The sequence below is a fragment of the Nicotiana tomentosiformis genome, chromosome 1 (assembly GCF_000390325.3).
Source record: "Nicotiana tomentosiformis chromosome 1, ASM39032v3, whole genome shotgun sequence".
Classification (NCBI taxonomy): domain Eukaryota; kingdom Viridiplantae; phylum Streptophyta; class Magnoliopsida; order Solanales; family Solanaceae; genus Nicotiana; species Nicotiana tomentosiformis.
Genome location: NC_090812.1, coordinates 155,963,437 through 155,987,736, shown reverse-complemented (window position 1 = coordinate 155,987,736; position 24,300 = coordinate 155,963,437). Strand labels below are relative to the sequence as shown.

Here is a 24,300-nt window from a genome sequence, read left to right as displayed (position 1 = left end):
AAGCCTGAATTGGGAAGGACATTACCAAATTCTCGAGGTCACCGAAAAAGGATCTTACAAGCTCGGAACAATGAATGGGGAACAACTACAAAGTAATTGGAACATATCTCGCCTAAAACGGTACTACTGCTAAGGTACACATTTTCTTCATCCTTTTCCTATTTTCAGATTAACACATGCAGGTGGTCGACAAGAAACAACAACGAACTTTTTAGCAAATGGCACGAAGTCCTTAAACCTAAAATCAAATGTTGCACTCTTTTTTCCCCAGACCGAGTTTTGTCCCATATGGGTTTTTTCGGCAAGGTTTTTAATGAGGCAACAATGAATCATGCTAACTTAAAATCAAGCTCGATTACGAATCGACATCGGAGATCCATTCATCATTATCCCAGGTTCCTTTGCAATCAACCTAGAATACTGGGGGGCTACCCTCGGATATGCGTTATCTTCGAATATCAACTCTAGAAAGGAACCTAATTCATAAAAGAAGGACCTCGAGAAATAGGATTTATTATAAGGGTCAAACGGTCAAATCGAACCTTACCCATATAGATTGCTCGAACCTTGTTTCGATCGAGAATAAAGAGAAAAATATTCTTTACAAACATCTTATGCTTTAAAATTAGAAGAATTTCTTTCTTTTTCCTTCTTTGCAAAGAGCTTCGTACTTCCGAATATAAACAAGCCCAAGGGCAATACATAACCAGAATACGAATGATCTCTCCCTCACTCGGGGACTGTCATTCGACTCGAAATAGCCCAAAGTCATCGGGGGCCGAAAGCAAAAGACCTAATAGGTAATGCCCAGATTTCTAAAAATCATGGCCACCCCACTCGGTAACTATTATCTCGGACAAGCCTAGATAAAACGGGAGAACAAGCCCAATGGGTAACTCTTAGACTAAAAGGCTACGGTCGATCTAACACAGCTCGGAGACGTCCGAATTTCGTAACAAAAATAGGCTTTCGAAAATGTTAAATTTTTCACAATCGGTCCTAAAGGCTACCCTCAACAGAATCTCAAACTTAAGAAAGGAAACAAAGGGAATATTTGTTCGAACCCTCCAAAACAACCTTATTGTTTCATGCTAAGGCATTTTCAACCTTTGTAAATACAAATAAAGCAAATAAAAAACACGAGAGCCGAAAGGGAAAGAAGAGTCGTATATTTACATACAATAAGTTTTTACAAAGGCTAAATCAGCCTAAAATTACAACGGCCAAAAAAACGGCCTCAGAAAAAATACAAAAGAAAAATAAAAAACTTAATGTCCTAAGTGGCTTGGTCTTCATCGGAGGTTGCATCCTCGGGATTTTCTCCGTTTTCAGATTCGCTCGAGCTCTTGGAGTCTTCCTCAAGGAAGGCCATCCTTCGGGCCCTGTTTTCCTCCGCTTTGGTATTTTCAATTTCGGTCACAATATCGAAGCCTTGGGAACCGACCCCCTCGAGAGCTTCCCTTCGATCCTGCCATTTCGCATGCCCGACCATGCCCTTGGCCTTGGCCTGGTTGACCTCGACATCGACCCTGAACTAGGCCACTTTAGCATCAGCTCTTTTGTTAGCCTCGGCCACCTCAGATCTGGCCACTTCGAGTTCACCGACCAAGTTTGCCTTATCAGAAACGGCCAAGTCCAACCGATGCTGAAGCTCCTTGATCTTCTCAATCTGCACCAAGACATTCTCTTTTGTATCTCGGAGCTGGGTCTCGGTCGACTCTAGTTGAGCTTGCGCGATCTCCTTTTTCGAGGCTAGAATGTCCATGTTCTTTTTGCATTCTATCGACCCGGCTTGTATCGCATTCACTTGCATTTGGAGCCGTCCGATTTGTTCGAACCTCTATCGGGGACTACAGAATAAGATCATCGGATCATTAGTGTTTATTTCCAATTCATATTCACTATCGTGAAGCACTCAAAATACTTGCTCAGACATCTCGGCATGCTCATCCCGAGCCGTTGCCAAATCTATCTGAAACTTCTCACTGAGAAGTTTGTATGTGTCACTCTTCTCAGTGAGATTCCGAAACTCAGCCTCATGTTCCTCCCGGATTCGGAGGAAAGCCTCGTGATGCAACACCGAAGCCTGTAAACAAGGAAGAATATGTTAGAATTATCCACAATTCTAAGTATAAAAGAAAAGGTAGAGATACCCTCCAAGTTACCTGATTCAGAGTATGTTGGGCCTCGTTGAAAAAGGCAAGCGGCTCCCACCGCGTTCATCACAGGTTGATCTTTTTCGGTCACCAAGGACCTAAGGTAACTAGCAATCCCCATGGGGGGGAGAGAAAATTTGGGTATCCTCGGGGACTGAGAGCACTATTTTTCACCTACGATCAAGATTAACACTCGGGGGGCCGGGAATCGGTCCACCAATGTTTTGCCCGATAAAGACTCGACAACACCCGACCGTGATTTTTTCTTCAGTACTGGTAATCCACCGAACCTGATAATATCCTCCGAGGCAGCAGACTCGAGCCCATCCAGAAAGCCATAGATGGCAGTCGACTCCTGAATACCCTTGTAAGATCGACCTTCCAACATTATGGCCTCACGTATCATAGCATCCGAAATATGAGAGGATCCAATAATGTCAATTATCTCGAGCTCGTCCCTCAAGATATATTATGCTGCCCGAGAAGTCTTGCCCCCGGTCTCTCCTTCGACCATCTCAGCTCGGGACGGAATGACCTACGTTTTTCCTTGTTGAGGAATTATGGCCATAGCTCCCTTATCAACCTCCGCCGATTTGGAGGATTGTTGTATCACGACATTATCCTGCACACAGTCCAATTCCTCTTCTCCTTCTTCGGGCTCATCTCTTAATCGGGGGATAGAGTCCGAAGGCATAATACCGCATCCCCCATTGGGCTTGCGAGATTTCTTCATCGTTTTTTACTTTTTCGAGACCGGAAAACTCAGAGCCTCTTTTCTCTTCTTCTCTTTGACCTGCTTTGGAACATGGACCTCTTTGTCACCAGATGGGGGCCTCATGGCAACGTCCTTCCCAAGGCCTACAAAGAAAAAAAATGATATACAATCTAAGAAAGAGACTTACCATGGTTATGGGACTCTCATCGGCCCTTTGATAGTTCTATCCAAGCGCGCTTGGAGTACGGTCTCTGCAACACCAGACCTTTAACCCATTATTTAAGTTACATAATCGGTTCTGGCATCTGGGCCACAGTTGTAACAAGCATAGAAAATGTGGATCAAGAAAATGAAAAGCAGAGCCACAAAATTAAGCGTTCAAAGGGGAATAACACTCAAGATTCATGTTCCATTTCTCATGAAACGGCATGTCATCAGAGGGGATCAGGTTCGAAGTTCTAACTCGAACGAATCGGCCCATCCAACCTCGGTCACGAGTCTCGTCTATGCTCGAGAACGCTGCTTTGGTGGCTCGGCGAGCAAGCTTGATTAGTCCTCCTCGATAGAATCGGGGACTGTAAAGGCGCATGAGATGATCGAGGGTGAAAAGACACCCCTCGATTTTGCTCGAGAAGAATCGGAGGAGAATCACTATTCTCCAAAAGGAAGGGTTAATATGGCCGAGGGTGACGTCGTATCTCTTGCAAAAGGCGACGATGACAGTATTTAAGGGACACGACGTGAAGGGAAAAGTATAAACACTTAAGAACCTCCCCACATGGGTAGTAATTGATTCTTCAGGCGATGGGACTACTACATGCTTTTCGCCCCAGTTGCATTCCTTTTTTACTTTGTCGAGGATTTTCTCGATGATTGTGCATTGGTACCTCAAAATAGGCTCACATCAGCCCGGTACCGAAGAGAGTTTTTCAACCTTGAAGTCGGTGACGGTTGAGCACCCTACCGGAATAAATTTCTTAGGGTGAGGCTCCGCCGCATCCTCGCCACCAGCGGGGCGTGATGAAGAAATGGCCTCTTTTTGCGGCACTGTTTTGGAGGTTTTCTCCATTGATTATCAAAGAAAAAAAGGATTAAGGTTGTATATTGTGTGAGAATTATGAAGCAAAAAGATTTTTTGAAGATGATGCGAGAGTAGAGAAGAAATTTTGAGTGAAAAGTTCTGAATGAATATGAAGGTTTGAACACTTATAGCCTAGTAATAACGGTTCAAAACTGGTAGTGACCGACCAATGACTGACATGCATTTAATACCTTGGTAACTGAACCGACGGGACGTTTGTCACATATGTCATAATCGGTCTCTTCGCTGACGTCATCACCCACCGAGTTGGAGTTCGGAAATTCATATCATTTCTCATCATCATCTTTCCGAGAAACGAGGGGACTATCTGTATACGGTCAACACCGAATATGCCCTTCGTATGAATAATCAAGACCGGAACATGATAAGACCGGTGTTCAACTTCGTGTAATATCAAGCCATGATGCAAAGTTAGGTTGCCGAGCTCGAGACCCAAAGACTGATCAAGATAGAGACCGGTCAAGATCGAGATCAGCTAAGATCAAGGTCGAGCAAAATAAAGGCCGGTCAAGATCAAGGTCGGCCAAGATCGAGATCGGACTAAGTAGAGACCAATCGAGGCCGAAATCGGCCTTGATCGAGGAAAGCTTATCGAGCCAAAAAATAGAAAATCGAAATATCCGCAATTAGGCGAGAATTTTGGCGGAAATCCCGGCGCATATCAAGGAGGGGACAATTAATTAATCTATCATGAGATTCCTTACTGTATTTAAAAATTGTATTAAGAATAGGACTTCCCTACTATATAAAGATGGGTATGATTTTTTGCAAGGGGAAGATTCATTCATATTCATAGAACATAAAGTAATATACTATCTTTTTTGTTGTTGATATTGAGTCATCTTGTTCTTCTATCAACTACTCTCCATTCAGTTTGAGAATGAACAAACTTGAAGACTTAAGCTAATTAATCTATTCGGTTTTGTATTCATTTCTTTCACAATTAATTTCAACATTCGTTCATATATTTTTTCGATTTGTACTGAATTATACCACGTATCCTTAGAACCGCGTATAAATTCAATTGTCATCCATTTTCCGGGTAAACAATATCAAAGTCTTTTACATTGGCGTAGTATTATGTTTAAATTATATATCTTTACATATTAATGGTTTGTGTTATTTCAACTAATGTTAGTGTAACAAATATTAATTTTTAGCTATTACATAATATTTTACAGCTTTTACTTATATATTGTAGGTATTTCGGCAGTGTAATGGAATCAGATCTGGAAAAATAATGGGTCCCAATAAATAACCTTAAACCTTATGATATTGAATGGGTAATTAAGGTATTGGTTATTCGAAGAGGACCAATAATAAAATATAAGAACGATAAAGGTGAGGGTTTGTGTTGGCATTTAACATTTGTTGACGAAAAGGTAGACTTTTTTTTGTATATTTATTTTGATATAATTTATTACTTATTCGTATTATTTAATATAAAATTATTTTTATATTAATTTATAGGGGACAGAGATCCAGACAGTACTTTTCAATAAAAATGTTGAAGATTGGAAAATTTTATTTCAACGGAACAAAAGCTATTACATTATAAATAGTCGCGTGAAGGCTGCTAATTTTACCTATTTATCTGTGCACAAGGAGTTGAAAATATCTTTTAGCAATTATACTACAGTTACGGAATGCACCAACAACTTTTTTACCACAAAATTTTCGAATAATTTTCTATCTTTAGAAGAGGCAACAAAATCCACCATCGGAATATTATTTGGTAATTTTCTTCTCACTATCTTTGATAATACATTAAATACTTTTATTTTAATGTATGTAAGTATTTCACATTAATTCCTTTACTAGTTATTTTATAACTTGATTTCTCTTTATACTTTTCACATATGTAATTTGCATACCGATAAAAGCAAAGGGACCATCAATAGTGGGAGAAAAAAATAGGCTCGAAATAATAGTTACAAAAGAAACGTAAGTAAAAATTAGTAAAGCACTTTAATATTTATATTAAGTAACTACAACAGATAAAATATTTACTTATTTCTTGCAACTAATACATATTTCAATTGTAAAATTTAGGCATGATCGTAAAACTGTAACCATGTGGGGTGAGCTAGCTGAAAACGATGGTGAAATTCTATAACAACTGATAGATGAGATACTTGTCATAGCATTTTGTGATGTGAAAATAATTGACTAAAAATCTACGTGCAACGCTCGTACATAATATCTATATCTATATCTATATCTATATTATTATAAAAGTATGAATACAATGTCGTTTTACAAAAATAACCTTGTAATATTAAGCATATTAACTCATAATAAAAAAAATATAACCGGAATTTTAGATATTAGCCTTATAATCCTATTAGTTTTAGGACATAATACTATACGTTAGGAATCCTACATGATTACCTTTAGGAATCCTATTAGTATAATTATTTTTCGGGTGTCTAATTCATATAAAATTGAACAAGTAAATATCTTTAGTCATATAATCCTATTACTTTTAAGATATACTTCTTAAAAATTCCTATTACTAATTTAATTTTAAAACGTATTATATATAATGTCCTATTACTAATTAATTTGAGAATGTATTATATTGTCCAAATTCATTTAAAAGAAAGGAGAGTCTATGTAATTATAAAAGCATAAATATAATATTAATATACTAGCCCTAAAATATTAACGGAAGAACTCATAGGGAAAGGGCATAACTGCAATAAGTTAATTTTTGGACTACAATACCTTCTATGCTAATTTTTAATATTTAAGATTTTAAAATTAATAAAATTTATCTATTAACAACAACAACAAAATGTAAAAATTGACAATACATTACCACTCCATAATGTCCAATACCAAAAATAAATATTAGATGGACTACATAAAGAATTAAAATTGAGAAAACAATACCCCACGATAATATATTTTATATTATATTTGAATTATTTTTCTACTCAAATAATCTATTTTTTTTAATCAATTTTTCGTGTAATATCAAAAAATATACCAATTATTAAACAACAACTAAGAAAATATTTAAGAATATAAATGTGTGAGAAAGAGAAAAGAAATGGTAGGTAAGAGTTAATACCACTATTGATTCTACGGACAAAAAGATCTAAAAGTGAAATGTCATATCAATTTTTTACTCTTTGAAAATAAAATTTATTGTGGATAAAATTATAATTAAGATTAAATATTCAAAATAAGAGATGAACTAGTATTAAGAGTTGAATCAACATAGAATAATTGTTTTTATATTAAAATCAAATAATTAAATCTTTTAAGTAATTATTTAGCAAGAGAATCCAATCCAATTATTTTTTAAATTCATCATATGAGTGAAATTCTTATTCAAGTTTAAAAATATCTTAGGGTACATAAATTTATTCCATAAAAAGAGAGTTAGAACACTAAGTAAAAAGGTTAATACATTATTAAGAATCAAAATTATATACAAGTGTCTCAGAAGCACAATCAAAGTTAAATCCTAAGAACAAGCTTTCAAGACTATATTTGTAACGACCCGAACAATCGTTTTGAGCTCTAGTGCGCCGTTCAGCAGTTTGAGGCTTGAAGTAGCTTTATTTCATTTATTATGACTTGTATGTGTGGGTCGGAATCGAATTTCGGGAGGTTCAGAGTTGATTTGGGAAGAGAATTCTAAATTCGGAAGCTTAAAGTTTGAAGAGTTGACCAAAGTTTGACTTTTGAGTAAACGACCTCAGAATCGTGATTTGATGATTTCAATAGGTTCGTATGATGATTTCGAACTTGGATGTATGTTCGAATCGGGTTTTGGACAACTCGGGAGCGTTTCGATGCTTAATGGTGAAAATTAACTATTTAAAGGTTTAAGGTTCTTTCAATTTAGTTTGGAGTAGGTTTTGGAGTAATTGAGACCCGTTTGGAATTTCGAGCCCGGAAATAGCTCAGTATGGTGATTTAAGACTTGCACGCAAAATTTGGCGTCATTCCGAGTTGATTTGATATGAATCGGACGCGCGGAAGTATTTTAGAAGTTTTTGGAGTTCATGAGTTAATCCATGTGTTTTGACGTACGATTCATGGATTTTGATATTATCTCAGTGTTTCAATCACGCGATTGAGTCCGTATGATATTTTTAGACTTGTGTGGATGTTGGGTGTGGAGCCCCGAGGGCTCGGGTGAGTTTCAGACAATGTTCGGAATGATGGAGCTTCGGTTTTCTGGTGTTTTCTTTGATGGTGCTGCAGGTGTCGCAAATGCGAGAAATAGTTTGCATTTGCGAGAAATAGTTCCATTTGCGAACCAGATGTCGCAAATGAGACATCTGAGACATGTGCACAACTTATTAAATGCGAGACTTAGGCCATTTAACTCACTTTCTTTCATCTCTTGGGCGATTTTTGGCGCTTTTGGAAGAGGGGTTTCACCTAGCACTTTAAGGTAAGTAATTTATACACAACACGAGTTAAATACATAGATTAGGGGTAGACTAGCACGTAAATATTGGTGAAATCAATGGTTTATATGAAAAACCTATGTTTTGGATAAAAATGGGATTTGACCACGAAAATGGTTATGAAATTTGGTGAAAATCATACATTTGAGTTCTTGAGATTATGGGTAACATTTTCCTCCGAAAATTTTCGAAATCCGGGCACATGGGCCCGAGGTGAATTTTATGAATTTTACCATTTTTGGTTGGGTAATTAATTTAATAGCCTAATTTTAATATATTGAGCATGTATTAATTATTATATATAACATTTGGATAGTTTCAGATTTTTCGGCACCGAATTGAGACTTTAACGCGACGTTGTGACCGGGAAGTGGACTTTGAGACAAGGTAAGTCTCTTGTCTAACCTTGGAAGAGGGAATTTACCCCATAGGTGATTTAAACTAATATTTGTTGCTAATTGTGGGGGATACGTACGCACGAGGTGACGAGAGTCCGTGCGTAGCTACTAATTATGCTATGTACGAGTAATTTAGGACTCAAATCATAAATTACTTGTAATGATTGCATCCTTTATTTAATTAAAGTACTGGAATTATATTGAAAATTGTTAGAGGAAATAGTAAAGGACCAAAATTTCACATACTTGAATTTTTGTGGAAATTACTTGACCGTTAATAGAAATTGTACATCCTTATGTGTTAGCCTTGTAATAATTTCTTATTCCGGAGGTTCATAAGAAAATGTCCTCTTTTCTTGTGAAGCGGGCCAAACGCCTCAACAATATATATGCATCTATGGATCGTGCCGCGTCCCTCGACAGTGTACATGACACTCTGGATCTGGCCGTACGACCCCGGCAGAAATCGTGCTTAATAATAATAATTACACAATACCTTGACATTTATTGCAGCTTGTGAAGCTAATTGATAAATTGGAAATTTATTGAAATTGAAGGAAATAATTATTTCTCCTTGTTTAGGAAATCATTGTTGATCACCAAATCATGTTTATTTAAAGATTTATATTTTTAATATTATTGACTCTTAGTGAGTGTCAAAGTCAACTTTTCGTCACTACTTCTTTGAGATTAGACTTGATACTTACTCGATACACGTTGTTTACATACTCATACTACGCTTGTTGCACATTTTTGTGCATGTACATATATGTTTAGCGACCTTTTTGGGCGCATAGGCGTAGCTATTGCGGGGACTTATGGTGAGCTGCATTCTCATGTTACGAATCTGCAGCATACAAAGTCTCCGTCAGTGTTATTTACATACTCCTGTCTAATTTGTATTCGGAATAGATGTTGCATTTATCATATTTTCTAGCAGAGACTCATGCATTTGTGACACCAGATCTTGGCACACACACTAGTAGAATTGTGGATTAAGTATTTTCTTGGTTTTATTAAATTAGAACCTTTTATATTTTTCTTAAATCTTACAAGCAAGAAGAGTTTAATTACTCGAAAAATTATTAAAGGAATAAATATATGTTTAATTCACTAGTTGACTTGTCTAGCTGTGATGTCGGGCGCCATCACGACCTATATATGAAATTGGGCAGTGACAATATTATAAAGAGTCGACTGTGCTATAACTGGATTATTCTTTGTAGATGCATCTGGCGGAATCGAAATAATATTTCTATGTCACGCATTACTTGCAAATATCATATCAAGATGCATGCCACAACACGACCTATATATGAAATTGGGCAGTGACAATATTATAAAAAGTCGAATGTGCTATAACTGAATTATTCTTTGTAGATGCATCTGGCGGAATCAAAATAATATTTCTATGTCACGCATTACTTGCAAATATCATATCAAGATGCATGCCACTATTAGCAATAATAGCAAGTGGTGTACCAACAACGATTTTATTGCGAGGCCACTCACTTTAGATATGACATACCTCTTCAAACAAGTTTAATAACCATCATAAATATATCAAAGCAGAGCAATGATGCTAAAATTATAATGAAAGCAAAATTGATAATATGGGATGAAACACCTATGGCTAAGTGTCAAACGAAGTTTTAGAGAAATATTGGATACTAATAAACCGTTTGGTGAAAAGTTAATGGTTTGGGAGGTAATTTATGTCAAGTACTGCCAATAGTTCCAAAATCGACAAAAGCAAAGACTGTAAAAGCTAGCTTGCCAAAGTTATACTTCTGGCCTCAAATGAAAAAAGATTCAACTCATAAGAAATATAAAGTAAGAACAGATCCAGTATTCAAAACACTTCTTGCTTTATGTGGGAAACAAATAAGAACACCCAATAAAAGATGATTTGGTTCTTTACGAACACTTGGTTATCAATCCCAATGGTAATATTAGTGCATTTAACAAGAGAAATATTTCTATCATTAGATTAAAACTCAATTTGTGTAAATCGCATGATAGAATTAAAAAGATATCTTAACTAGCAGAAATGAATATGTTGATCAACTAAATAAAAGATTGATTGCAAAATTTTATAGTAAAAACAAAATGTTTTTTTTTTTTTTTTGCTCAGTAAAAAATGATACAAATAATTACTACCAAGAAGAATACTAAAATACTTTAATACACCTTCTACCATACATGTTTGTTATCAAATTAATTATTTCTTACGTATGTTAGTGTCACTGTATAATAGACTAAGTTGATATTTCATTGTATATAGGTTTATTTTGAAGAAAAATATGTCTGTCATACTGCTAAAAACTTAAATACGCCGATAGCTTATGTAATAGCATAGAGATGGTATATAGAAGTTTTGACAATAATGTCACACATGCAAAAATTATGATACTGGTCAATGTGCTTCTAAGTATGTTCTTATCTCTGAATTTAACTTTCGTCTTCCGAAACTAAGGAATATCCTTTTAAATTTGTATGAAAATAATTTTTAGTATAATTATATTTTGCAATATAATAAATAAAGCACAAGGGCAAATATACTAATATTGGACTATATTTATCGCAATATGTTTTCTTGCACGAACAATTGTATATTGTACTTTCAAGATGGATATCAAGATCGACAACAAGAGTTCTGGTCAAGACTTAATTTTAGCAACCAAAGCATTATGGAAAAACATACACAAAATAATATTGTCCACAAAAAAGTATTCTTTAAGATACCATCACATTAAATACTTTTAAACTATAATACATAATTATCTAACTAACATGACAAAATTGATCATTTGTGTAAGTTTTGATGATGTCATTTTATTATGTATTATGCTAATGTAATAATATTTTTTGATATTTAGATGATTGTTGTATTATTATACATAAATTTTTTCTTATCATTAAATTTTATTGTTACTTCGTATAAATAAATAAATATAAGAGTAGATAAAGCGCTGATACAAATGAAAAAAATAGAAATTACACAAAGTGAATATAATAAATTAATATACAGTAAACATAGCACTCAATTTGGGATCAATTCTAGGGTTTCTCCACACACACACACACACACGAAAAATAATAATGTCTACGAACGGGAAATTAATGCCGAATTTGGACCAAAACAGCACAAAGCTCCTTAACTTAACCGTTCTTCAGCGTATCGATCCTTTCGTTGAAGAAATATTAATCACTTCAGCTCATGTTACTTTCTACGCTTTCAATATCGACAATAGCCAATGGGTATATTCATTCTTTTTCTCCTAAAAAAATTGCATCTTTTATTTGTATTATTCATTTTCTATAAAAATTTGCATCTTTGTTAGTTTTAAAGAGTTTTTTTTTAAAATTTAATTCACTTTACAAAGTTAATTTTTGTTGTTGTATTAGAATGAAATGGGTCTGAATAGTAGTAGATAATTAGTTTGGGATTGAGGGTAGTTTATTGATTGCTTAATGGTTTGACTTGTGTTCGAGTAGTTATTATTGAAGTACTAATGTTGTGTGTGCGTGTTTTTTTTAATTTTCGTTTTATTGCAGAGTCGAAAGGATGTGGAAGGATCTTTGTTTGTTGTGAAGAGGTAAGTATTTTGCGTTTTTGGAGTTGTAACTCTTTTAGGCATTTTTTCCCTGATTTGTTTTAGGGTTCATTATCTAATATTGGCATGAAATGAGTTTAAATGGAATAACGTGGTCAGCGGTGAGGATTCGTATAGCCAATCCCAACATGTTTGGGAGTAAGACTTAATTGTTGCTTTTGAGTTTTGATTAATTAGTGACCTTTTTGAGGTGGATCATTTCTTTAGTTCAAAAGATTTTAGATATAATATGGTCAGAAACTTGTACAACAGAGGGATAGGTATGAGCTTTAAAGAAGCTGCAAGTTTGTAGAAATAATCTGCCTTAATAGTCAAATGATTTACCAGTATTGAGATTAAGATGAGCAGAAATTGAGTCAGAAAATGTAGAAGATTCAGATAGCCGACCCTAACTGGCTTGAGACTGAGACTAAGTTGATTAATTGATTGAACAGTTTCCTTTTTTGTATGGCAGTGTTGTTGGGCCAGCTCATGCGCATCTTTAATTCTATCAGGTACCTGCTATCTCTCAAGTCTCACTAGCACAAGCACATGTACCGGGTAACTCTGAGTCACCAAGTCTTAAGCAGATGGGAAGAAATCACCTAGTGGTTTTTGTCCCCGGGGATTTCAACCTAAGACCTCATGGTTGCCTCTCACTTCATTGGCCATTAGGACACAAAACTTGGGTGCAAAATAAAGTAGGCACAAGCACTGATGGGGTCTCATATTGATTGAAAAGTTTCTACACTTAATGCATTATTATTTGAATGGGCACCCAAGGGTGTGGCCTAGTGATCAATGAAGTGGGTGAGAACCATGAGGTCTCAGGTTCAAATCTCAGTGGAGGCAAAAAACACTAAGTGATTTCTTCCCATCTATTCAAGCCTTGGTGGATAGAGTTACCTGGTACCCGTTGCTGATGGGAGGTGACTGGTATCCCGTGGAATTAGTCGAGGTGCGCACAAGCTGGCGCCGGACACTACGGTTATCCAAAATAAAAGAGTTGATTTGAATGGCGTGCCTCTTTGAGATATTTATTGTTTCTTTGGTGGGTGTTACAGGAGTGCTCAACCTCGGTTTCAGTTCATTGTTATGAACCGCAGAAATACGGGTTAGTTATTTGGTTTATGTTCTAAAACTTTCTGCTAGGACTGTATCTTTCATGGAACTTTTGCAAGGTTCTTTGATGCTTTAGGTTCTCCATCGTAATTATCTAGATGTTTGACATTTCTAAGCTGGACTAGAGAAACATACATTCTATGGTTAGTTTTTGTGTTTGTTCTCTTTTCCTGTGGAAAAAGTGCATAAACTAGTAGTCATGCACGACTGACCTTTTGATTTGAAAATTGAACCATAGCAATATAATTCATGCTGTTTGTAATCTTATTGATGAATCTCAAGGGGGGTTAAGTAATTTTGGAGAATTCTGAAGTAGTAAACTGACATACAGTTAGTGTCAAGAGATAGTAATGAAGTAGTCCTCATTAGCTGGACAATTTATGACATTATGTCTCTTAGAGTCAATGAGAACTTAGTTAAGAACATAGCACAATGGAAGCAGAGGATCTACATAGGTAATACCAATTAATTAGGATTAAGACATAACTATAAGAATTTTGATTGCTATGACTCTTTTCTGGTTAGGAGCTTGTATATTCGAGTCAGTATGAGTGTATTTAAAGAATTTCTAGTTTTGAGAAACTCCTAGTATTGGAATGAAGTAGATCTGAATAGAGTAGAATAGAAACAAAGGATTCATATATTTGACCCAACTAGTATGAAATTGAGGTGCAGTTAATTGAATGATTGTCTGAATCGGCTTAAGTGAATTAGAATATTCTAAAGAAGCGAATTGAGGGATATAACTCTTGTAATTTGTAGAAGTGTGCCAAACATTTAGGGGTGTCCCAGAATATGAAGTGGCTCATTTGATATTTCTTAGGAATTTTTATAATGGAGACACATATTTTGTCCTTGCTTTCATGTTTAGAACATATTAGAAAATTGGCTCAATATCAAGTCTTGAACTATTTGAGTGCTTCCCTTCTTCACTTGGTAGTTAAATATAAATATGAAGAATATTTTATCAACTGCCTTTTGTTAAGGTAGTAGGATTTCAGGACCAATTTAAAAATAATTCTTACAGAAGGAAAAAAGGGAGAAAAAGAGAAGTGATTTCTCTTGGGATAGAATTGAATACTAAAATGATTCATCTGAACGTTTTGTTTTGCAAGAAAATTAGAAGGATGAAACAAGAAAACAGAGGAAATGGCCTAACGTGAAGACTAGTTAGCTTACAAAAAGTACAAAGAAAGTTTGAAGCTCATTCCTTGAGCAGGTGATGAAATAAATTCTAATCTCGAGGGAACTTTTCCTGTACATCGATAAATGCTCTCCCCTCAAGCATTGGTAATTAAGTAATCTCCCTTAAGCATATTAACCATATCTCTGGTCAAGAAAGAACCTGTGTTTTCAGATGGTAATAAAGTGTTTTAAGGACCATTTTTCAATCTGCATGTTAAAAAGTTACTAGATTCCATTAACTTTTAATGTGAAATACACATATTCTGTCTGATGAACCAAAAGACTGAATAGTCATGACCAGTCTTTTTATATTGTCATGTGCCAGGACTTCTAGAGGGACAAGAGAGGTATAGTGATTATCAAATCCCCCTTTTTCCTTCCCACATATGGCTTTGGATTTTGGAGTTCATCTCTAAGTTTTTATCATAGGTATTATGGTTACTCCGTTTGTAACTAGTGATTATCTCTTCGGTATCAAAAAAAAAAAAACTAGTGATTCTCTCTTGGTATTCAAACAGTGGTTTCCAATTCTTTGTCCAGAAGATGGACTTGTCAAAAAAAAAAAAAATCTATCTCCAGTGAATTTTTTGAGGGTATAGAGTAGGACACTCAGATATTGACGGCTGAATGCCTTGCATTTAACCCGTCTTTTAGGTCAATCAACTTTAGTTACTTAAATGGCGCTTTCCCCTTTTCTGGATGACAGTCAATTGTTTATAGAGACCCCCATTGGAATTTCTTAACTAAACTAGCAATATGGACTAGGATTTTTTGAGTACCATGAAATTGGAAGATCTTTTATTTTATGAAAGATGCCAATATACTTTTGATGCCATCTTAATTTTATGAAAGATGTCAATATACTTAACTGGCATCAACATTTTGTTTTAACCTCCATAAATTTGGTGTTGAGACTTGCTGATGAAAAGGAATTTAGTGTTTGAGACTTAAATAAAGCTATTGACGTGAAGTTGATACAGCAAGTTGAGATTTTGCTTTCTATATGAGCATGTATGTTTAGTTCCTTTGTGTTAAAGATATGATTCTATTCCTACAAGCAGATAATTTGGTGGAGGATCTCTTGGGAGATTTTGAGTTTGAGGTCCAGGTCCCATATTTATTATATCGAAATTCTTCCCAAGAAGTAAATGGGATTTGGTTTTATAATTCACGTGAATGTGAAGAAGTTGCAAATCTCTTTAACAGGTAACCTTTTCAATCCTGTTTTCTCTCCATAATCATTCTTATCTAATATTCCGCATTTCCACTCTCCCTGCCCCCTTTTTCTGTGTGAGGGTATGTTTAGCTCCCCTCAATATTCATTGTGTTAATTCTATGTCAAAAAGAAATTAAATTTGCATAATGTGGCATTTTGAGAACTCAATTGCTTATGCAGTCAATCTTTTGGAGTATGTGTTTGTAATCTAATTTATGCATGATTTTGGAATAGAATTCACTAGTTCTGCTGCCTATAGTTTGGACCCGTCTTGAACCTCAGTCTATAACATCTGAAAATGCTGCAGTGAGTGGCCTAAAGATGAGCAGAATGGTATGTTTGGCTTAGTCACTGTTTTGGTAGGTGAATGATTAGATGATGTCCGACTTAAAGTTGCAGCTTTGTTTTCGTTGTCTTTTCCTGATCAGTAAAGAGAAACTGTTTTACTTTGGCTTGGGGGTGTTCTCATTTTTATTTCCAAAATGCCTAATATGTTATAGTACTCTGGCTTGGGGATGTTCTCTTTAACAACCAAAATACCTCCAACTCTTTTGCCCCTCAGGGTTTTGGTCTAGTGGTAAGAGTGCAACGCATTATGTATGGGTTGTGGCACGTCACGGTTTGAACTGTGCTGCAGACAACAGCCTGGTAGTTATTAAGTGGAGAAGGGTAGATGGGCCCATTATCCACCGAGTTTCGAACCATGTGCCATTGGCCCTCGTGGATTTATCAAAACACCTCCAACTCCTCTCTTTCCATACTACCCACCATATATTATTTGAAATGGTTCCCTAGATCTGCTTCTCACCTTTTCAAATAAGTTTCTCCTAGAGCTATTGAGAAGTTGAGTATATGTTCTTTATGAACTTGAAACTTTTGGGCAGAGGCATCTATCAACAGGGAAAGAAGAAAAAAACTTTTAGGTAAAGATTCAAGTTTGTATAAATGCAAAACAACTTCTTCATACCTTCCCACTTATCTATTTATTTATCACCTTAATGAGAAGGGAAAAGCTCAGATAAGTACCCCTTTTTGCTGTTCTGTGCACTGATTTCCATCTCAATCCTCTCTTGCCTTTTCTTTTCCTTATGTATCTTATTATGCCTGATAATCAGTTTTGACTTTTACTGGTGGTCAGGATATTGAGTGCTTATTCCAAGGTGCCTACCAAGTTCAAACTACCATCAAACAAGAGGTATTCCAGTTCATATTTATAAAATCAGAATATATTTATTGATCAAAATGATAGGTTCTCTTTGAGTGTTAACGCATTAATTTTTATACAGTTCAGCGTTTGGTCTATATCTTGACTTATGTGACTTATGTTTCAGATATAGTAGTTTAGCTTGACATTTAACAAGTTTTGGGTCTTCCCTTTGTTTGCTAATCTTGAACTGCAATGTGACTGAGAGAGCATAATAAATTAACATCGACACCTTCCTAAAGAACCTGGCCAACAAGATACTGCTTAAATTCAGGGGTCGGATAGTTGAGTTCCAACTGCTGTTAAAATTATTGTAGATGCTCATAGATTTGGTCGAAATCTATGTGCTCAGAATGATCTTGACAGCAACTGTGAAATAAGAAAGTTATCGTAGTGTCACCTGAGGTGAGCAGGATAACATTGGTATCTAATGTGAAACTATGCTTTTAGTGAAATGCGAATTGCTAGTAGTGTTGAATGGGCCTTTGAATTGTTGGCTCTTGTATACTGTTTGAATAGGATTGGTCCTAGCCGGACCATGGGTGTTTTCGTCTAAACCAACTTGCTCCTTAAATACTAAGCTATATGCATGGTGAAATTGGCTGCGAAAAGCTAATCAGACATTACTTTGTGAAAAGTGAAAGCTTTTATTGCAAAATAATCTATGACTGAAATAAAGCAATTGCAATCGAGTGGCTAGCGAAAAGCTAATCAGACATTACTTTGTGAAAAGTGAAAGCTTTTATTGCAAAATAATCTATGACTGAAATAAAGCAATCGCAATCGAGTGGCTTCTGAGAGGAACTTTTGGTTTTGTGTAATCTTAATACAGTGAATTTGAAGAGCTGGAAGCAGTTCCAAACATGTTGGTAATTGATGGTCCCCTGGAGCCATCTTCATCTACTACATCAAATACTGCAGATGTCCCAGATGATCGTTCCTTTGTGAATTTCTTCAGTGTACCATCTTTCTTCCCTTGGATTTGCTCTTTTTTCCTTTTTTTTCTCCCACATAATGTGCCTGTTATGCAGTATTTATCTTTCAGGAAATAGCGTCTTTTACATGTGTCAGGTCTTTTGGAAGATCTGTAACTACTTTCTTTCATTAACGTTTGCTTTACGATCGGTTATTCTTATAATAGGAAATCCTGTAAAAGTGTTAGCCATACGGCCATACCTTTGTGCGATATGTATACAATATGTAAATAGACCATATGGTTGTTTTTAGGAATTTTTACGTGACATTTCAAAACATTACGAAATCCATCTGTCAAGGGAGACCAACTGAGATTCCCTGTTATTTCACTTAAAGAAGTAATTGACTCATGCAATGCTTATTCCACCCTTCTATATTGGGGTCATGTAGTTAGTAATTTAAGTGGAGATACTTCTCGACTAGAACTATGTTAGAGATGATTTTTTTTTTGTATAATGTTCTTTAATTATGTGTTAAAGTGACTGAATTCTGAGCATTTCATTTTGTAGACTGCTATGAGAATTGGGAGTGCTACAAATGCTGCAGTTCAGGGACAGCCGTATGACTTATCTGCAACAGTCTTACCTCCTTTTCATCCTCCTGCTGCTGTACCTCCCTCTTCATCACCTGCACTAGCTCCATCTCTTCCCCTTGCTACATCTTTCCAGTTGATTCCTACCCTTGATGCCTCTGAAGGAGACGCCAGTGATAGAAAGTTTTCTAATCTAGTGAAGCCATCGTCATTCTTTGGTCCTCCTCCTTCCTCTTCTCCACTGATACCTCCTGTTTCTTCATCTGTGCCTACTGCTCCTCCACTTCATCCCCCTGGGGATTTACAACGCCTTCACAGAGCTCCTTTGCTTCAACCATTTCCTCCCCCCACTCCCCCGCCATCTCTCACTCCAGCTTCTGCTCCTAGGCCAAACAACGGACCCTTGATTAACAGAGACAAAGTGCGTGAGACACTTTTGATGCTTGTTCAAGTAAGTGTCCCTGAATTCGTTAGTTTGCTATGTGAACTTATTTTATGGCAATAAAGTTTAGTTTGCAATCAATTGCATCTGCCCTCATAATGAGAATTAATATTCAAAGCAAAGAGGGTCTGCTGAGGGTGCGTATTTAAAAAAAAAAACTTCCAGCAGCTTATGCCACTATGCTGGAGAAAATCACATTATGAACATTAGTAAGAGTAATTGAGAAGGAAAAAGTAATTGAGACTCTCTGTTGGAACTGGTTTTTGGTAGCTTCTCTCATTCCTCTAGGACCTTATTTTAATTATCTGAGTCACAGTCTGGATGCCTTTCCGTCGGGTAACATAAGAACGTTTATACTTTTGAAATTAAGCACCTTACTTCCTCAAGGGCCGATCGTGAAGCTATAAGGTGGGGATTGCTAAATAACAAAAAAGTAAAAGTTTTACCCTATCTGAAGGGGCATGTCTCAAACTCCAACAATAATTGAATAGTCTCTGGATGAGATGTCTAAAAGATCCCGAACCCCTAAATCTCTTCCCCATCCATTTCGGTAGCCGACGCTCTCCGTCCATGCCCAACTCTCTCTCGCTCCCTTTTCCTCCCTTTTCTGTCTTGACCTTTGCAGACCTCTCCTTCCCCTGATGAGAGTTCCACACTCTAATTTCCCTTCCTCGTGTTGTGACTGCATGAGCCACAGAGTAAGAGTACCACTGTCCAGTTGTCTGTGTCCTCAAAATACCTGCCACATTGGGGTTGCAGCCGCATCATCATCAGTGCCACCTTGAGTTCTATCAGTTAAAGTTGACAAAAATCTGTTATTTGCCTTCGTTTCTCATCCAAACAGTCACAAAAGGCTTCTTGGGGGGTGTAGGCGGCATTTTCGGCCAAGGCAGGATGTTAAGTAAGTATTTATTGAAAAAGAGAAGAGCGTTCATGCTTTTTCTTACGGATCCGAAGATCCCTATTCTTGAACTTGATCAATTGGTTATATTCCTTTTGCGAGGAACAATTGTCGAGTGAATCTTTTACTTCTGCCCAATAGACCCCCCTATCCTTATCCATCAAAAAAATCTATTGGTATTTTCCATTGCCAATATTCTATTTATCATCGATGACTCCAAGGCTATATTGTGAGTCGGGGGCCGCCAATTCACTTTTTAACCTTGAATTTTGGGGCAGAAAGGGTCAGAGTTGTCAGCAAATTCCTCCCCCATCATCAGCTAAAATTCTTCTCTGACGTCAGCTTCTTTATCTACCCCATTAGTGCCTCATACCTATGAGGTTTTGAGCACTTTCGGGCAGATAGTTGCTGCTTGATCTACGTGGACTGTGATGTCTTCAATATTATCTTATTGAAAAACATATTCTTCTAGAGTCATGTCTGTTCTCTGATAACTGATTTACTGAAGAGTCATTTTGGAATGGAAAATCCTATTTTTCACATCAATGTGGCCTAGTTTTGGGACCCCAGGAGAGTTAGTCACCTTATCCACAAAACCACTCTTGCATAGGAACTAGCACTGGCTTTGTTGATGGAACTATGCTTCCTCATTTCTTATGCTTAGTCTTGGAAGTGTTACCTTTTGAGATCTTTTTAACGAGTCAACATGATACCAATTACCAAACATACTGATCCAGTGTTTATGACGGGCCCTAGTTTGGGTGGGTTTACAAGGCTAAAATTTCCACCCCTGGATTGTCACTTTAGCTGCTGACTGCTGTTAAGACTGAAGGTTCAGACCCTTCCTATTCCAGTATTCATTAAAAGAATGTTTATTTATTAGAGAGGAGGACCTTGAGAAGGCTTTCGATCATGTCAATTGGGAGTTCCTGGACTTCATTATGAAACGGATGGGGTTTGGGGAAAGATGGAGGGGATGGATCAAGTTTTGCATTTCATCAGTCAGATTCTCTGTCCTGGTTTATGGTAGCCCGTGTGGTTTCTTTGGCAGCTCCAGGGGGCTCAGGCAAGGTGACCCCCTATCCCCATGCTATTCATTTTAGTGATGGATGCTCTGAGTAAAATGATGGATCGTGCGGCGAGTGGAGGATTCTTGAGAGGTTTCTCAGCTCCGATCGGGGTGCTCAGTGCCCGAAGGGTCTCTCATTTGCTTTTTGCGGATGACACCCTAGTTTTCTGTGATGCTGATATGGATCAGTTGACCTACCTGAAGCAGGTACTGCAGTGGTTTCAGATAATATTAGGACTCAAAATCAACCTCGGCAAGTGTGAGATTTTCCCGGTGGGTGAGGTTGCTAACATTGATGCTTTGTCGCATGTTCTCGGATGCAAGATGGGCTCTCTCCCCACTACTTACCTGGGTCTACCGTTGGGTGCTTTGAAAAAGGATACTACTGTTTGGAATCCAGTCATTGAAAGGGTTGAAAAACGAATTAGCAGGCTGGCAGAAACGGTATTTGTCAAAAGGCGGTAAGGAAGTGCTTATTAAAAGCACTTTGTCAAGTATCCCTACCTATTACTTATCCCTGTTGCAAGCACCTGTGAGCATCACAGAAAAACTGGAGCGACTTCAAAGGAATTTTCTCTGGGATGCGGCAGATGGAACTAGAAAGCTTCATCTAGTGAATTGGCAGACAGTCACTTCCCTAAGAAGTGGGGTGGACTTGGAGTAAAAGATTTCAGGGTATTCAACAGAGCTTTTCTGGGGAAGTGGCTGTGGAGATTCGGGGTAGAAGAGCATGCTCTATGGAGGGAGGTCATAGCAGAAAAGTATGATTCCACGGGAGGGGGTTGGAGGACCAAGGCAATCACAGCACCGTTCGGGTGTGGCATGTGGAGGAACATCATGAAGAACTGGGAAGCTTTCTATGGCAACATCACTTACAAGGTTGGAGATGGAAGGAGAATCAACTTTTGGAATCACAAGTGGTGTGGAGAGGCTACTCTGAGGGTCTCTTTCCCACACGTCTACAGAGCTTCAAACCAGAAGGAATTGATGGTCCAACAAATACGCAAGGAGCATGAAGGGGGATAGTATGGGACCTCTCTTTTAGAAGGAACATGCAAGATTGAGAGATTGCGGAGCTCCAAAATTTATTGGCACTGCTATACGGGCAAGATATGCCCCATCCATCTTATGATTCTTGGAGATGGGGGTTGCGTGATTGTTCACCGTAAAGTCCTTCTACTAGAGTATGTTGGTGAGACAGGAGGCTACTTTCCCATACTCATCGATCTGGATTCCTAAGGCGCCCACGAAGGTGTGCTTCTTCGCGTGGCTAGCAGCGAGGGGAGTGATCTTGACATCTGAAAATATGCGAAAGAGAGGAATTACACATGTTAGTTGGTGCTACATGTGTAAAAGCTTAGGGGAAAAAGTTGATCATCTTATACTGCATTGCCCTGTGTCCTGGGGTCTATGGAGGGCAATCCTGAATCTCTTTGGTGTTCAATGGGTGATGCCAAACACTGTAAAGGAAATGCTATATAGCTGTGCCGGTTTCCGTAGAAGAAGCAAAAGGCGTGGAAGTTCGCCCCGTTAGCTCTCATGTGGTTAGTCTGGGGAGAGAGAAATAGGAGAGTTTTTGAGGGGATTGAGTCTTCGTTTTCACATCTTAAGAATAGTCTTTTATCTTTGATCGCTTTTTGGTGCACACATGTAGCCGACTTGTGTTGAAGATTGGACGTCATTTGTAGGGAGTCATGTTTTGATGTAAATTCTCTACTTTTTGTATACTTCTTGTAAGCGGGAGTTTTTTCTCCCTTTTGATTAATACAATTTACCTTATCAAAAAAAAATTATTAGAGAGGAGGAAAGAGCTTTTCAACTTGAAAGATGAGAAAAGATCTTTAAATAGAAAGAAATAAAATGTGGATAAAATGAAGTATCAAGCAATATAACAGTAGACTATAGCTTTCTAACCACTCTACATATTCGGTAATAGTAATTCATTGATAGTTTTTTAAACTTTGCACCCAAACAAGAAAAACAAAAAAACCAAAGGTACCGCGACTTATAAGACATGCCAAGTAGTTGATTTGTTATCACCTTGTTTTTGAAAAAGTTATTTATAAAAGCTTGGCCAAAAAATATAAGTATGGCAAATAGTATGACTGGAAATTACAAGTCCAGACAATATGTTAAAAACACTAGTAGATTTGAGATTCAGGGACTAGGTGTTGAGGAACTTGCCATGGTAATAGAGACTTCATATTTTGCTTTCCTTTCCGAAGCATTTCCTTTTTGGTACTGAAAATTAGTTATGGAGTCCACAAAATTAAATAGTTGAGGGAGTAAGGTAGTATTCCGAGCTCATAATTTATTGATTTCTAGTTTATTGATGTAATTAGTTGATTAGCTAGAGGATTTTATGGTTACTCCTGTAATAATATTTTTCCCTATTAGGATCCATGATTTGATATTATATCATTCACTGTTCTCTTTATGCATCTGATTTTGCCTTCATTTCCATAACAGGATGATCAATTCGTTGACATGGTATACCGCGCTATTTCGAATGCTCATCATATATGATAAACAGAGGAACTGATTCACATAATGAAATCTCATTAAAACAGTGTTACTGGCAGAAAGATGGCTTCAAGTGTCTGTCTATTGGGTTTCATCTGTTTATAATAAATTTTGAGACCCATTTTGTATAGTAGTATTAGACTACTAGTCAGTTTACTTGTTCAGATTTGTAATTTACCTTATATGCAATGTCTTTTTTACTAGTCAGTTTTATTCTTGAGCTGTGTTCATTAAATAATAAGCAATCATGTTGAATGTGTATTTGTATTTTCAGCTTTGGTCTTCACAACAATTGGGGTGAAATTCAAAATAGCCACGGTTTCAAAAGTAATTGAAATTTAGCCACTTTTCATGTAAAGATAAATTTGAACGAAAATATTGTTCAAAATTCGAAAAATATTCTAGCATATTGGAATTTCAGTATAATATATTGGATTTTCGGAAAATATTCACTAGAAGTTCATATACATGTATTTCAATTTTCACTATATTATGTTAAAACTTTCCGTGCGTTGAGTTCCAACATAATATGCTGGAAGTTCATACACAGGTGCACCGATCTCTAGTATATTATGCTGTAATTTTTTGTGTTGTAGCAAAATAATGGTTATTTCTTAATAACTTTGCAAACAATGGCGAAAATCCAGTACAATGGAGAACAACGGACTATATCTTACAATTTTCCTGCACCATGTATTATTCTCTGGAAAAAATGGGACGGAAGCACGAGCTCG

General features: G+C 36.8%; 1 protein-coding gene across 1 annotated transcript; it reads left to right on the top strand.

Moving 5' to 3' along the window:
- The first annotated feature begins 11,821 nt into the window (after window positions 1-11,821).
- LOC104089810 (mRNA-decapping enzyme-like protein) lies at window positions 11,822-23,786 on the top strand. The gene is made up of 8 exons (XM_070192630.1): window positions 11,822-12,062; window positions 12,360-12,400; window positions 13,462-13,511; window positions 15,766-15,910; window positions 17,059-17,115; window positions 17,957-18,083; window positions 18,609-19,082; window positions 23,513-23,786. The coding sequence occupies exons 1-8, from the start codon at window positions 11,904-11,906 to the stop codon at window positions 23,567-23,569; spliced, it is 1,110 nt and encodes a 369-aa protein (XP_070048731.1). The 5' UTR covers window positions 11,822-11,903; the 3' UTR covers window positions 23,570-23,786.
- Window positions 23,787-24,300: the final 514 nt, after the last annotated feature.